At 51.7% G+C, this 14,316-nt stretch overlaps 1 protein-coding gene across 4 annotated transcripts in view; it reads right to left on the bottom strand.

The window, feature by feature from the left end:
* The window catches only part of LARP1 (La ribonucleoprotein 1, translational regulator), a 44,225-nt gene extending 29,909 nt beyond the window's left edge, over positions 1–14,316 (bottom strand). For 3 of the 4 annotated variants that reach the window (XM_085073795.1, XM_085073796.1, XM_085073798.1), the window contains exon 1: positions 13,897–14,316. In XM_085073795.1, the coding sequence (XP_084929921.1) occupies positions 13,897–14,239 (343 nt within the window). In that variant the 5' untranslated portion in view covers positions 14,240–14,316. The remainder of the gene's footprint in view (positions 1–13,896) is intronic. The other variant, XM_085073797.1, reaches the window with a different exon arrangement.

Below are 14,316 nucleotides of genomic sequence, written 5' to 3'. Positions count from 1 at the left end.
GCAGAACCAGCCATTCACAACAGGTCCAGGATTCAGACACCACAACTGCCACCGAATCAGGCAGCAGCTACAGGTGACCCCTCAGCAACATCTCCTATCAGACGTGTCACCACCACAACTCCAAACTCGCATTCCCTCAAGGTCTCCTCTCAGCTCACTGCTGTATTCCTCACTGCCCTGTCCCACTCCAGATGTGCAGCAAGGCTCTTCTGGCTCCTCCCGAGCTCAGCCACAACTCTAGAACAGCACTGCCACTACATTTACCAGAAAAGCAGTGACTCTGCTCAGTGTCTGGGGTCAGCAGAAAGCAAGGACCACGTCTGATGGCCAAGGGCAGATACAGCTCACGTGCACCTCAAGAGGTTTGTCAGGGCAACTCCTGTCCAGGAAGGACACTTGCATCAGGCTGAGCTCTCCAACTCATCACACCTATGATTAATGTAGATTTGACACCAAGCTCTCCAGAACAGACACTGAGAACACTGGGCTTGCAGGCAGCTTTCCCCAGAGCTGAGAATAAGCACAGAGCAATCAATCTGCAGGACTTGCTCTGGAAAATGGGGCTGCTGGGAGGATACATCTGAAGCAGGGCTGGTCAGGAACCAGCAGGCACAACGACCCTTTGGGACACCTTTTTCCCCTGCAAGTACAAGTGACTTAAATTAAAAATTAGCCTGCCAATTAAGGGCAGCACCTCAGGTGCCCAAGAGAAGACTAAATCAGGCAGTGTTTTCCCAAGAAAGCCATGTACGGAAGGAGGCAGAAATGCATGTGGCCAGCAGGTAAACCCCCTGGGCTGCTCTCCAAGGAGCTCGTCTCGTACACTGCAGGACTGAAGCTGCCTGCCCAGGTCAGCTCCCTTCCCAGCTCTCCCAAGGTTAAAAATCAAATATGAAGGACCCAGGTACAGAGACCAGGCTGAGATTTTGCTCAAAGTCCCAACACAGAAAGGTGAAGCCAGCAAACCAGCCCCACCAATTCCTCTCACCACACACACCAGCTACCTCCCAAGGCACCCTGACACCAGATATCCCAACACTGGCCAGATGCTGTAGGACAATGCTTTACAGCAGCTCTCTATCATCTCAGCAGCCACCTGCTCAGCAGCAGGCAATCCCTATATGGGACCAGGCAGCTCTGCCCCCGCCTGAATCATACCCTCCCAGCTATGCCCAGTCTGCCCTCCAGGCAGCCCAGTGGGAAGGAGCAAGATATAGTAGTATCACAATGCAAAAGAGCAGACCTATGAAATTTGGATCCTATGGTCTCACATTTCCTTCCCCTTCTTGAATGCAGACACTTTTGTTTCTCAGCATGCGCCCAAAATCAGAAAGACTTGGTGACGGAACAAAGCGATTGTAGTCACCACGGGAACCAGTGATCTCTTCACCAAAGCACCAGTCTCAGCAAAGCCAGGTACTTCCCAAACCCCTGACCATTCTCCTCAGCCCTGTACACTATTCACACAGCCTACAACATCTCAGCAGAAAACACAATCCGTGAATCTTCCTGTAATCAGCAAAGGGGGCTGGAGGAAGGAGTGAGGAGGTCAAGGGTGTGCGTGGCAGCTGGCAGGATGTTGGGACAGGCAGAGAGCATCCCTTTCAGGACCGTCATGTGAGGGTGCAGATGTGGTACAGGGGTGCTTGCTCTGAGCACTGATACCCAGAGCTGCTTCACAAAGAGCCCAGGAGATACAACTAAATTGAGGGCAGTCGTCCTTATTTTAGGTGGTGCTGGGGGTGGATCTCGATTTCAATTTTTGCCTGATGGTATTTTTACACAAAGGAGGAGACCGTATGCTAAAATGGGGCATTTAAAGAGAAAAGCTGATGCATCCACACACATACCCCCTCCCCAGGGGCTATCTGGCTACTGCTGCTATTCAGGTATCTGGGACAGGTCCAGAAAGGTTACCCCATTTATGAGCCCCCATCTCCCCTCCGCTGCTCCCTGCGGAACCACGCCGCCAACCACGCTCCTCCACCAGCCACGCTCACAGTGCTGAATCCAAATGCCCGCACAGGAAGCCTGTCTTCTTCTCCCAGCTCAGGAGCTACAGCTGGGAAGGGACCTCCACCACCCGCTGCCTGTCCCCAGCCCCCCTGCTCCAGCACGGACACTGCTTCCTCCTGGCAGGGCCCTGGAGGCAGCGGCTGAAGAGCAGCTCATTATCCCTGACGCAAGAGAAACGCTGACTCGTTATTACAGCAACCTGCAGCCATAACTGCCGAGGGGCCGCGCGGCCGCGGGCCAAGTGCCAGCAGGAACCAGCTCCCCGCTGGCCTCCCACCTCCCATTACCCTTCTGCTCTCCCAACAGGGGGAATAACGACCTCAGAGTGCTTTGTGTCACCCTGCCAGTCACCGAAGCACACTGAGTGGTGCCACCACAGCAGTGTGCTGGGCGAGGGCTGCACCTCTGCATGCACAGGTACAAACACAGAGATGACAGTCAGCTCCTTGGCTGTTCCCACCGAGACATGGGGCTCATCCACGCTGCCACTGCTACAGGAAGACACCAGCTGATTTGTTCTGGCTTTCGACCCGTGAAGTTGTAACCAAATCATCCTCCACGTTTTGCAGACAAAAGACTCGGACGTCAGCAAAAAAAATGACCTCTCCAAGGTCACACGGGGACTCGGCAGCAGAGACGTGACCAGAACTCGATCACAATGGCTTGAAAGCTGCAGGGCTGCACTGGCTGTCCAGGAGAGGGACTGGGCAGGGAAATGCTGGTGGATGGTAGGATTGATTGGTGTCCCTCCTCCTAACCTGACCTGCTGCCCAGCAGGGACGATTCAGGCAGGGAAAAGGTCCAAATTACATAGTCCAGCACGTATAGCAAAAAGACCAGTGCTGCTTGAACCTCTTCTCTGGCCTCATGAAACATTTCAGTTCAAATCTGTCACCTGGCTCCCCCTCGGAGACCAAGGCAGTGCCTGCACAGGTTCCCAAGACAGTTACAGGCTTCTTCAAAGCAGTGCTCAGCAGAGAAGAGAGTGAGGTCTGCTAGGGAAAAGTAGCAAAGCAAGAAACCCCAAACCCAAAGATTAGCATGACCAATTATATCCCTCCCAAGATCTTGTTTGCTTCCTGTTCCCCTCCTTTGTTACCTGCTGAGCAGGCTCAGGGAGAGTCCAGCTCACAGTCACCCAGATCTTCCCAACCCTCTCCAGCTGCCGGGTCCACGCAAACACCTCCCTGCCTCTCAACTTACTATAGTATCTTTATCCCCTCAAAGAGTTACTGAAGCAGGAGACAGATGGATCAACCCTAATATGATGCTGGTTAAGTCCCAAGACACCACTAAGGTCTGTGCAAGACGAACAAAAAAAAGCTACAGAAGGGCTTATCCCAAATCAGTTCCTTTACAAGGGTATCCAGACCAACAATCCCCAGAAAAGAGTTTCTGTTGTCTGTCCAGAGAAGAGGTTAGATTCCTTCTCAGACACTCCATCACCTACACTGGCCCAAGAGCTGCAGCCAGTCTGAACTCTGACATCAATTTCCCACAAACCACATGGAAACAAATGCTTGAAATAGGTTTTCAGTGTATTAACAGATGTGGGTTTGGTGAAGCTCAGCCGTGGTGCCCCTGCTATCTTCATATACTTGAAAAGGAATGAAGACTTCCAGCATCACAGAGTTGCAAGAGGAACAACCCTGGAAAAAAAAGTCACCTACTCCAAAATCAGAGCACTACCTGAGTTAACTCCCTAACCAACTTCAGACCACACACTAAATGAGTACCTCAGTGCAGATGTTCAATCTCTTCCAGACCAAAGGGGAGCAGAGCAGACCCAGCAGGGCTGTGACACCACCGGGACACTCTGTCACCAGCAGGACCGGCACTGGGCCCAGCAAAAACACTTTTCAGAGATCCACATGGAAGAGGGTCCAGGTCTCTTCTCCACGCACCAGAGATGCCAATGGGGTTCTGGGGAACCTGACCAGAAGAACGAGAGCTCTCCAAAACAGATAGTCCTGCAAATCCAACACTTGCATATGCACAGGCACACAAAGAATAACTGGAAGGTCACAGGCTGTTGTTTCTCCCATCCACTTATCAGTGCTTGCACTGCAGAGAACAAACACTGGGTGTTCTCTCCCATTAACCCCTTCCCCTCATCTCCAAAATGGAGAAGCAGCAAAGTGCTGCTGCTCCACAGCATGAGTCCCAACATTCCTGATCACAAACCCAACAAGGGGATTCAGAGAAAGTCCAAGACAACTTAAAGGTGCTTGATTGCTGTTCCCATTGAGCAGCTGGTGACCCAGCTCTCTGCCTCACATCCTTTAATCACCAGTAAGCCTGGAGTGAAACCACTGGAGGCCTCAGGCCTTCCAGGAGAACAATCCTTCTTGAGTCTGGTCACACTCACCCTTCCCAAATTGCTCTTTAAGCCACTGATATTGAACAGACAAATTTCTGGCACAATCAAGGAAAATATATATATCTTAAAGACTCTTGTTGAAACACAGGAGTCATTTTAGTGCAGCTCAGAAGCCAGCTGGATCCTGTGGAAACACCGTGGAAACTGATATAGGATGGTGTTTTCCTCTGACAGGGTTGTCACACTTGGTGCTGCAACACACCTTTATGCTTGCACACCAAGGGCAGCCCCAAACTCCAGAGAAGTTTTGCCCAAGGACAGCTCCATAAGCAGTAGGCAGGACAGATCCATCTCCCCACAAAGGAGAATCTATTAATGTACCCAGAAATCTTTTCTGCAGGAAAAAGGATCCCACCCCACCTCCTCAAATGCACCAATATCATGGTTATGCCCCATAACATCAAACAAGGATGCCATAAATCCCTATGAAAACCCCAGAAACTGAAAATTGCAAGGCTCTCTCCACCTTTGGGCTGCAGGCAGAGAGCCAAGCAGGGGGCTGCAGGATACACAAGGCAGCACAGTGAAGACAACATAATTAAATCTCTTAACTGAATTACAAATCATCAGACTCACAGTCTGAGGCGTTCCCTCCCTCTGGTCCAGGCTATCTGCTTGGTTTTAATCAAACACAGCCTTTCCAATCACCCTCCAAACTCCATCCTTGCTTGGTTCCACTCTCTGCTGACAATTACATCAACTCAGATTTCACCTCCAACTGAAGCTAGAGGGTTATCTCACTGTAATCTGCCACGTCTCCTCCAAATCATCTTCACAATTGTTTTCACAGGTTTAATTTTAAAATTTAAAACCATGGCTCATTTTCAGCAAGTTCCTTCCTGCAGACTATGCAAATGTCGCATCTATCATTCCCCAGCAAAAAAAACCCAAAAAACAAAAAACCAACAACAGTGAGCTTGGAGTGCACACCTGAGATTGGGAAGCCAAAAGAAGTCTCCTTTTTGTTGAGCTCAGTGCAAGACCCTCTGCAGTGGCAGAGGATTTCTGAGCACTCCGAAGATGCATGAGATCATAGCCAGTATTCCCCCGAGCTCTCAAGGTTGAGCTGGGAGCTGGGAAGTGAAATTCAATATGATTACAGACAGTGAAGTCTCATGCTTTGTCATCTGAGCACATGGTGGAGACACCTCCGTGATTCGCTCTTCTGTCTTGCTGGGTGGAACCTCGTGCACAAATATCCCATCACTTCTGTTTCAGTCACAGTAAAAACCTCCCGACAGCATTTTTGGGATGTGTTTCTCCACATTTCACTATCTGCTGCTACAGACACATCATTTCTCAGCATCACACATACTGGTGTCACTCCCTACACTTAATTCTTCATTCTGTTTTTCCCTCTGCTTTCCCCCTTGCACATCCTTGCAGCTGACCTGCCAACGTGAGCTCACCTGGAGGTTACACAGCTACAGTGAAGTGCTTCAGTCACTCCTTCAGGTATCTCTTTTTGTGCTAGATGAGGCCAAGAGCATCACTATTTGTTAATGTGGTCAAGTCTTTATTTTCAGTAGGCTCATTCTGTGAAGCCAGGAGAGCTGACACTGACTTTTTGACTACTTGGAAGTGTAACCTTTCCAGTTACAGCAGAGGTATAAAAATCATTGCAGTGAGAATCGTAAGTGTCTTGCAGGAATAAACTCAGAGCTTCTTTTGCAACATCCAATACAAAAAAAAAAAAAAAAAAAAAGGAAGATGTGACCTTGGAGAATCTGAAGAAATTAATTTCCTATAGTTTAAGTGAACGTTGGCTTATCAAACATTTGAGTGTTGCTTACTAAAAGTGACTTCTCACTATTTTATTCTGTCACTAGCTTCATCATCTGCAAGTGTGCAAACCAGATAGCCTGGTAGCTAGGACTTGGTAAAATAATCACTCATTTATATCACTAACCAGAAGCTTTCAAAAGCACAGTCATAAAGAAAAAGAAATGCTATGTGATTTAGTGTGAAGGCAGAATATATATCACAAATAATCTGCTTAAAGACAGCGCTCAGTATTTAGCAACATACCCACCTCTGGCAGCACCTCTGAGTCACCAGGCAGGTAAAACACCAATCTCCCCACACACCTTTTCTCTTACTTTCCCATCAACAAAACTCTACCCTTTCTTCATTTTTGTGGTTTTCCCAATTTCATACTTGTTTCCCCACATATTTAGCCAGGAAAAAACTCACCTCTTGTCAGTTCTTTCAGACTTCTTATAAGCAACCTCACCTATCCCTGAAAACCCCCGGCTCCCTCCACGCATCCATGCGGCAGGCGAGCCATAGAAATCAAATGACTACCAGGAAAGGAGAAGCACTAAGAGCCCCCCTGGCCGCGGCTCCCTCCGGCGCAGCAGTGCCCTGCAGACTGCAGAGTCACTCTGCAGGAGCTCGGCACACGCCGCCGCTCAGCTGGAAAAACGTGCTCAGCACCGTGCCCAGGACAGGCTCCGCTGCCTGCCGCCCGCCGCCCCCCGAGCTGTGCCGTACCTGGGCTGGGAAGAGCAGAGCAGTGCCCATGGCCCACCTGCCGGACCCCAGCCGGTCACACAGCCCCTCCCGGCCACCAGGAAGGGCACACGGCACATTTCTGCCCCTGTCCAGCTTCCCCAGCTCGCCTGAACTCTGCCTCGTGTGTCAAGGACGCGTGAGGTTGGCGAGCCCCAGCTGAGCCCCCGTTTCTCCCGGTTGTCCCCTGGCTGTCACGGTCACCAAGGGATCTCTGCAGAGATCAAACGAGTGACACAGAGGAGCACCAGAGATGATGCTTCTCCAGCACTTTCCTCGTGGATGCCTCTCCTGGGCACTCTCCTGCTTTGGGGAGTGAGCTGGGAGCGGAGAGAAGCACCTGCTGCAGCAGCAGGTTGCAGAGCTGTTCCCAGCCACTTCCAGGGGTGTCCAGCAGCAAGCAAACATGCTTCTCCAGGAGCACAGGTCAGGGCAGGCTGTGTCCATCGGTACACTGCGAGTGTCACATATATTCTGGAGGAACCACAACCACATCTTCTAGATCAAGAGAACAAAGGGCATTTGTGTCACCTCTGAGTGCCACCAGAACCAGACTGAGTGGCATCGAGACCTCAGTAACACCACCAACCTCCCCCACTGACCATTTCTAAAGCAAATTAATGTCTCCACCTGCTGTGACAGAGCACCCAACCCAGTCAGGGCCACCATGGTCACCTCCAACACACCATTAGTCCACAGCAGAGAACTCTACCAAACCTTACGGTTTGTCACCACAGAAAGGAAGAGGGTGACTCAAACCCACAAAATAAAAATAAAATCACAGCCACTGCAGAGCACTGAACCCTGCTGCGTGTTCCCATACAATGCTGAAGCACAGAAGTGTTAACAGAAGCTTCTGCTCCTCAGTCAGCTTTGCTCCAGAAGGACAGTGAAGGTAACCCACTGATAAAGCAGGCATTAGCTGAGCCAGTTCCCAGCCCTTCCTCCCTCTCTTTGCATGTCTCAGCAGAACATCCCCCAGCATACATAGCTTTAATGCTGCAGGAAGAGCTCCTGATCCTGACAATATGTGCAGTGAGTGTCACACCAAAGCTGGGCTGGATGACTTGCTAAGGATGGTTCCAGCAGCTCAACCATCAGCCTGGTGCAATACTGAAACCAGCAGAGCCACAGCACATCACACACCAGTTTGCTCAGGAAAGGCAATCCACCCACGAAGCCCCCAAAGTGTAGCCCAAACATGTGCTCTGATAGAGGAAAGATCAGTTAAGAGGATATTCTGGGAACCTCCAATTACTGGATGAGCCTCCCTTTAGAAACATGTTGACACTTGACCACGGTTTCCACAACCTTTCCTAAAAACAAAAGTTTATCTTGCACAGCATTAGAATTGCTATCAGCAAACCTATTTCCACCAAATGCCCTGGGCCCATTTTTGCTCCATGGCTGCGGGACATTCATGTGCACACCCACCTCTCCTTCCTGCCAAGCAATCCAGACCAACCCTGACCCAAAACTTGCCCCATGAACAAGTCTGATAATTGATTTATTCAAGGCCAAATTCAGTCCCAATTTTTTCTGGTCACACATTAGCACTACCTAAATACACAAGGAGCTGTAAGTTCTCCCAGCACTGCATTAACTCCTTTGCAGACCTTCTTTTCCCTCTCCTCTGACCTCTTCAAGTCATGCAGCTGCATCATTTGATACAAAATATTCAGATTAGCCAGTTAGTTCAATACAAAGAGATAAGTCTGCCAGCTCCATTCAGACCTCCATAACAAGGACCTGGAGCTGCAGAACGAGTGGAACTGAAGCCTGGTCTCAAGTGAGAAATAGAACAAATGCAGACCTGGCCATGACAGAGACCACAGATCCACAGAGTGGATCCAGAGATCCACCCAGAGCTTTAGCCAACCCCAGGAAACAACTTCTTGGCCATGAAAAGCTCCACCTAGACAGCGCTATCACCATGGGAGAGCTCAGCAGGCATCAGCAAGGTTGCATCATCTTTCCCCAAGCTCCCTGTGTGCACAGCAAGCCAGAGATTTGATGGAGCCAGCAGTGTAGAGACTCAGGCCCTTGGTAGGAAGTCAGCAAACGCTTCAATACCAAGATGACCAGAGGATAAGTAACATATTAAAGACCTTAATGTAAATGCCTATCGCGGTTGGGAATGAACAAAGCTCACCAGTCCCAAATGGACTTAGGGTAAGAGCACCTGTAATAACTCTAAGGCTTAAAATGTTCAACCTGGCCTAAACAGCAAGCACAGCTTTCTACTAAAATGCCCATTCCTTATTTTGCCAAATGAGCACAACTACTGAGGTGGTGTCACAGATTCATTATAGTCTCAAGTATGTAAAGAGCAACCTAACTCCATCCAAGTCGGCATTTGGCATTGCCCTGAGGATAATTTCACACTGTTTGAGCACAGCAAAAAGATCAGGTGTCATAATTTGGAACGGAGAGCATTGCAGCCCCAGTGCCCCCATTCCAAGTCCTGCTTTCTGGACTCGATTTGTCTTCACACCTGAACCAAATCCTCCTGCTGCCCAATTCAGTGATCCCCAACGCAACCCTGGTGGAAACCTCCATGGCACCACGAGCAATATAAAATTTAAAAGAAGAGTTGCGAGGCTAGGGAGATGGCTGGAAGGAGTCCTTCAGCGATGCCTTGGACCTGGCAACCTGGAACTGGAGGCTGCAGCAGAAGCAGGCACTGAAGCCCCGCAACCAGGGCCAGTGAGTCAGCTCCCAGGAGCTGCACCGCATTCCCCAGCATTCTCTTCCCGAAACAAACAGTGCAGAACAGGGCAAAGGTCCAGCACAAAGCTGAAGGGCAAAGGTATGCGGGGGAGGGAAAACACTAAGCCTCACGGTTTTTTTTGGAGCAACAAGTTCCAGTTACCCTCATCCTCCCCAGCAAGATGGGAAGAGTTGCTCAAACGTGAGTTGTGGGATTGGAACAAAACAGTATTTCGGAGAGGAAACTTGGGGTGGTAGGGGGGAGGCCTCCTGCTGCGATAGCAGCTCTGTTGCAACAGCCAGAAGAGCTCCACAATTACGTGCCACAACAGAGTGAGAATTGCCCAACACTTTGGAAATAGGTGTGTGCAGGACTACCAAGCTGGATACCTGAGCAAGCAGATGTGCGTGTCTACTCTGAACGTGAAGAAATGCCAAAGGTAAAACAAGCTTCCCATGCATCTTATCTCCTGCACTGGAGGCTGGTTTCAAGGAAAGCCCTATGGGGAGTTAGTCAGCGAGGGGTGAGAAGCTAATGAATTTTCCCCTGCCTTCTCCTCAGTACTGGTAGCCAAGTCAGCCTCTGCTCGGGCATAAAGCAACACACACTCTCTCTGAACAATAGTCAGCTCACCCCTGGTGCTTGCTGCTAGCAACTAAGGTGTGCCTTCTGGAAAGTACTGCTTATACACCCAGCAAGTTTGCCAAACAGCACGCAGGAAACTCTACTCAAGAAAGTAAAGCACCTCCTGCATCTCCACTAGGAAATACAACGTTTTCCCTGCCTGAGCACTTGCAAGGAGAATGAAGAAAGTTAGCAAAGGCAAAGCTCAGTGATTGCAGCACCGGTCGTTAAAACCTGCGTGTTCTTACTTCCAAGATGTAAATGGCTTTAAAAACAAAGAAGTGCCAAGTGCCTTGATGCAACATTTCTTGAAATACATCCAAGCAGGTTTTCAAAACGGGGTGCTGTTAACACCTGTCCGCACCAACGCTTGCATCAGCACCAGCCCTGGTGCAGGGCACAGCGGAGGAGTACGACATGTTCCAGAAGGTCGAGCTGTCTTAACTGCAAGCCACACTTCTCATCTACAGAAGAATTGGAGAAAACACTTTGAATTTGGTTTATAGCCAGTAGTGCAAGGCTGGTTTTGCCAGAAGATGTTTCCTTCACTACCGCACACACACACACTACCATCATGTGTCAGTCAGGCTGCTGGCTGCATTTATTTACATGATAAGAACAGAACATGTAATAACGAGGGCATGGTCACACAGACCTTGCTACTAGATCATTAGAGAGTAAAAATGAGGCATCATTACAGTTCTGCAGCGCCCCTCACAAGCAGTCAGCAGTGTCAAGTACAAGCATTGCCACACAGGACAGGACCATGTGTATCTCAGGACTCAAAAGGATTCCCCCTCTGCTCTTTGCATCTTGCACCCCAACTCTGAAACAGACATGAATAAAAAGGTAGCATGCATCTTGTTAAAATGAAAATTTTCTGGTGTTCCACTCTTGCTTGAGCCTCAGCCTCCACTCACAGCATCAGCAGTATCACTGCTGTCTAACTCGACCTAATGGTTGCCCCACTTACTGACATGCTGTTGTGCTTTTGGGAGGTTAAGAGGCAAGGAGAGGCTTTACTTCAAGAGCCCTCCTTCCTGAACAAGCAGAAAGGCTTGCTCGAACATCCTATTATATTACAGGCTTCACTGCCAACCTCAAGCATAAAAATACTGCAGAACAGGTAGGCAAGACAGGAGCTTCTGAAGGTAAATCCTAATCCATGAGAAAAGGACCCTGTTCCTCAGTCCATATGTCAGGGCCCAATGCACTCAATTTGCCCAGCTGTGTGGAATCAAACAGTTCAAAACAACCTGGTGTTTTGACCCCCTGGAGGTGGATTTGTTAAGCTCTTCCCTAGCCATATTCCAACACAGACAGCAGAAACTCACCAAGATCTTGCAGGTGGCTCTGTCTTCCCTGAGTTCAGTGCCTTTACTTTCACAGGAACCAAATCCAACACAGGCAATTACAGAATGTGTGAACACGTAAGGAGAAAGTCTCGTCCATTAAATCTGCTCTACGGATCTATAATTAATATAATAATTAAAAAAAAATAGGACTTTCAAAGTCTGTAAAACAAGTCACAGAGGGATCCCTTTATCTTTATTGAGCTGTCTTCACTATCCTCCCTGGTCTCCTCGCTACCTCTGGCAGATCATGGCTGGAAACATTTAGTATCTCCAGCACACAAACACTGCACTGGGAGCACTGCTGGATTATGAGCCAAGGCTTTGTAAGCTCTGCTGAGAAACCAAAGACTTCCAGTAGTGACTTTCCAGATTTCAGAAGCTCTCAATCCACTGCAAGCATAGAAAAGAGTTGCTTTCCTTGGGTGATCCTCCTGGAGGTCACTACAACACTACAACGTGACAACTCACCTCACCAGCTGATTCTTTCACACCAATTCACGCTCCAGATCTCTTTTGGTAAGTGTCTGCCAAAACAAATCCTCCACCCAATGAAGTGAAGACACAACATGAGCCTGCAAACTCTACGAAAAGGTACTTGGGTGCAGGGCTGCCAAGCAAGGTCAGCTGCCAGCCTGCCTCTCGTGGGAGCTCACCAGCCGTGTTTATTTTACACGTTTTCTCTCCTGCTAATGAACAGGCAGCAAAAGAAACAATGCCCCAAGAGAGGAGAGCCAGGCAGCAGCACTGGGGGCACTGCTGGAACCAGTCGCTGCTGCCAAGCGTCCCAGAACACACCACTAACAAATTCCATTTCCTAAACACCTTTGGGAATACAGAGACAAATGTGCTGGGCCCAAGGACAATTCTGAGTGTTGCAGCATTGCTCCCTTACCCTACAGCTGGGTGGACAGCTAACGACACACTCTCTGTCCCTCAGAAAATCAACCCAGGAGCTGCAAGGGCCTCCTGCTTGTGTTGGGCAGCTGCCTCGTCGCTGCTGACTCTGACAAATAACACACCTTTGCGACTGATGGGGCTAGTAATGAATCTGGACACCCCTCACACAGGAGCCTCAAACGGGAACGTGCGATCTTGCAGTTTTGCATTTTTGGGTTTATTTCTCGGGATCGTTATCTCAGAAGGCATCACAATAGAGTGCAACCTTCACACAAAGGAGCGATGTGACCAGTTTTGTGTCATAACGCACGAGGCGAATGCAGACAGCGACGCTGTCCTGGATTTCCTTAAGCTTTGCTTATGTCCATGACTACAAGGACAAACCACCAAACAATCCGAACACGGACTTCTACCAGGCACGATTAACTTGTCCTCTATACTTCCCATTAAGATGACAGCTTTCCAGGTGGAAATTGCAGAGCTGTCCATCTCCCAAAGATCAATAACTCTGATGAATCATCATGCTAGGCAGTAACAGTTCTTACAAAACACTGGCACGTACAGTAAGTGGGAATCTAATGTCACATCTGCTAGTGTGATTTCAGAGTTAACAGAGTCAGGCAGAAAAAGATTAAGTCTTCCCCAAACAAGACGCTCAGTGCAAACTTCGTGTTTTCCTCCTACTCCCGATTCGCTTGAAGCAGGTACGAGGGAAGCGCAGCACCCATCCCGACAGGCGAGGAAATGGTGTTCCGCAGTTCCAGCCTTTGCTGACGACAGCAGCGGGCTACAAGCGCGATTTGGACAGCGCAGCCCCTCCGCTTCCCTTTTCGGGGACCCCCGTTGGCCAGCCGTGCCCCCGAGCCGGGGCAGCGATCGCGCCGGGCGCAGCCGCTCGGCTCAGCTCGGCCCCCGGCCCCGCCGCCGCCATGAGTCGGCAGAGAAAGGCGGCGCGGCCTGCGCGGGGGAGCCGCGGCCGCGCACACGTGGGCAGCGCAGGCCGCGGCCCGGGGAAGGGCCCCCGCGGGGGCGGCGGGGCCGCGCTCCCGGGGGAGCCGCACGCCGGGAACCGACCACGTTGCCGGCGCTGCAGCGGCGGAATGCCGGGAGCGGGAAGGGAGGGGGGGCCGCGTGTCCGCCGCCGGGCCCGCCCGCCGCCGCCGGGCCCCCGGCGCCCTCCGCTCCCCGCCGCATGGCCGGGCCGCGCTGCCCTCCCCGCCTCGTGGCCGCGGCCGGCGCCGCCGCTGCCCCCCGTTCCCGACGCGCCCCCCGGCCCGGCGCGGCCCCGCAGGCCGCGGGCGCGGCCCCACGCCGCGTGTGCCGCATGGCGCGGCCGCCCGGGGCGCGGTCGGCGGCGCTCCCGGCCCCCCCCGCCCCGCTCCCGCCGACCCCCGAGCACCCACCGGGAGGCGACTGCCCGTTCACGGCGGGCGCGTTCTTCGTCCAGGGGTTCACCTTGGGCGGCGGGGCCTCGATGAACTCCCGGCGCCCCGCGCCGCCCGCCTCGCCGCCGTCCTCCGCCTCGCCGCCGGCCCTCAGCAGGCTCTCCTTCTCCTGGTTGTTGCTCTCCTCCTTCTGCTGCTTGGCGCTGGGCGGCCTCGGCGCCGCCGGCCCGCCGTCGGGGCCCATGGGCGGCTCGCCCTTCTCCCGGCCGCCGTCCTGCGGCGGCTTCAGCACCAGGGCGCGCTCCTCGGCGGGCAGCAGCGGGGCCGTGCCGGGCAGCAGCGCCTCCACCTGCGTCGCCATCTGCGCGCCCCCGAGCCCCGCCGGGAACCCCCCGACCCCGGTGCCGCCGCAATATGGAGCCGCGCGGGGACCACGCG

Source organism: Lichenostomus cassidix, chromosome 13 (genome assembly GCF_008360975.1).
Source record: "Lichenostomus cassidix isolate B80296 chromosome 13, HeHo_3.0, whole genome shotgun sequence".
Taxonomy (NCBI): Eukaryota; Metazoa; Chordata; class Aves; order Passeriformes; family Meliphagidae; genus Lichenostomus; species Lichenostomus cassidix.
The sequence above is the reverse complement of the archived record's forward strand: the minus strand, read 5'-3'. Positions and strand labels throughout refer to the sequence as shown.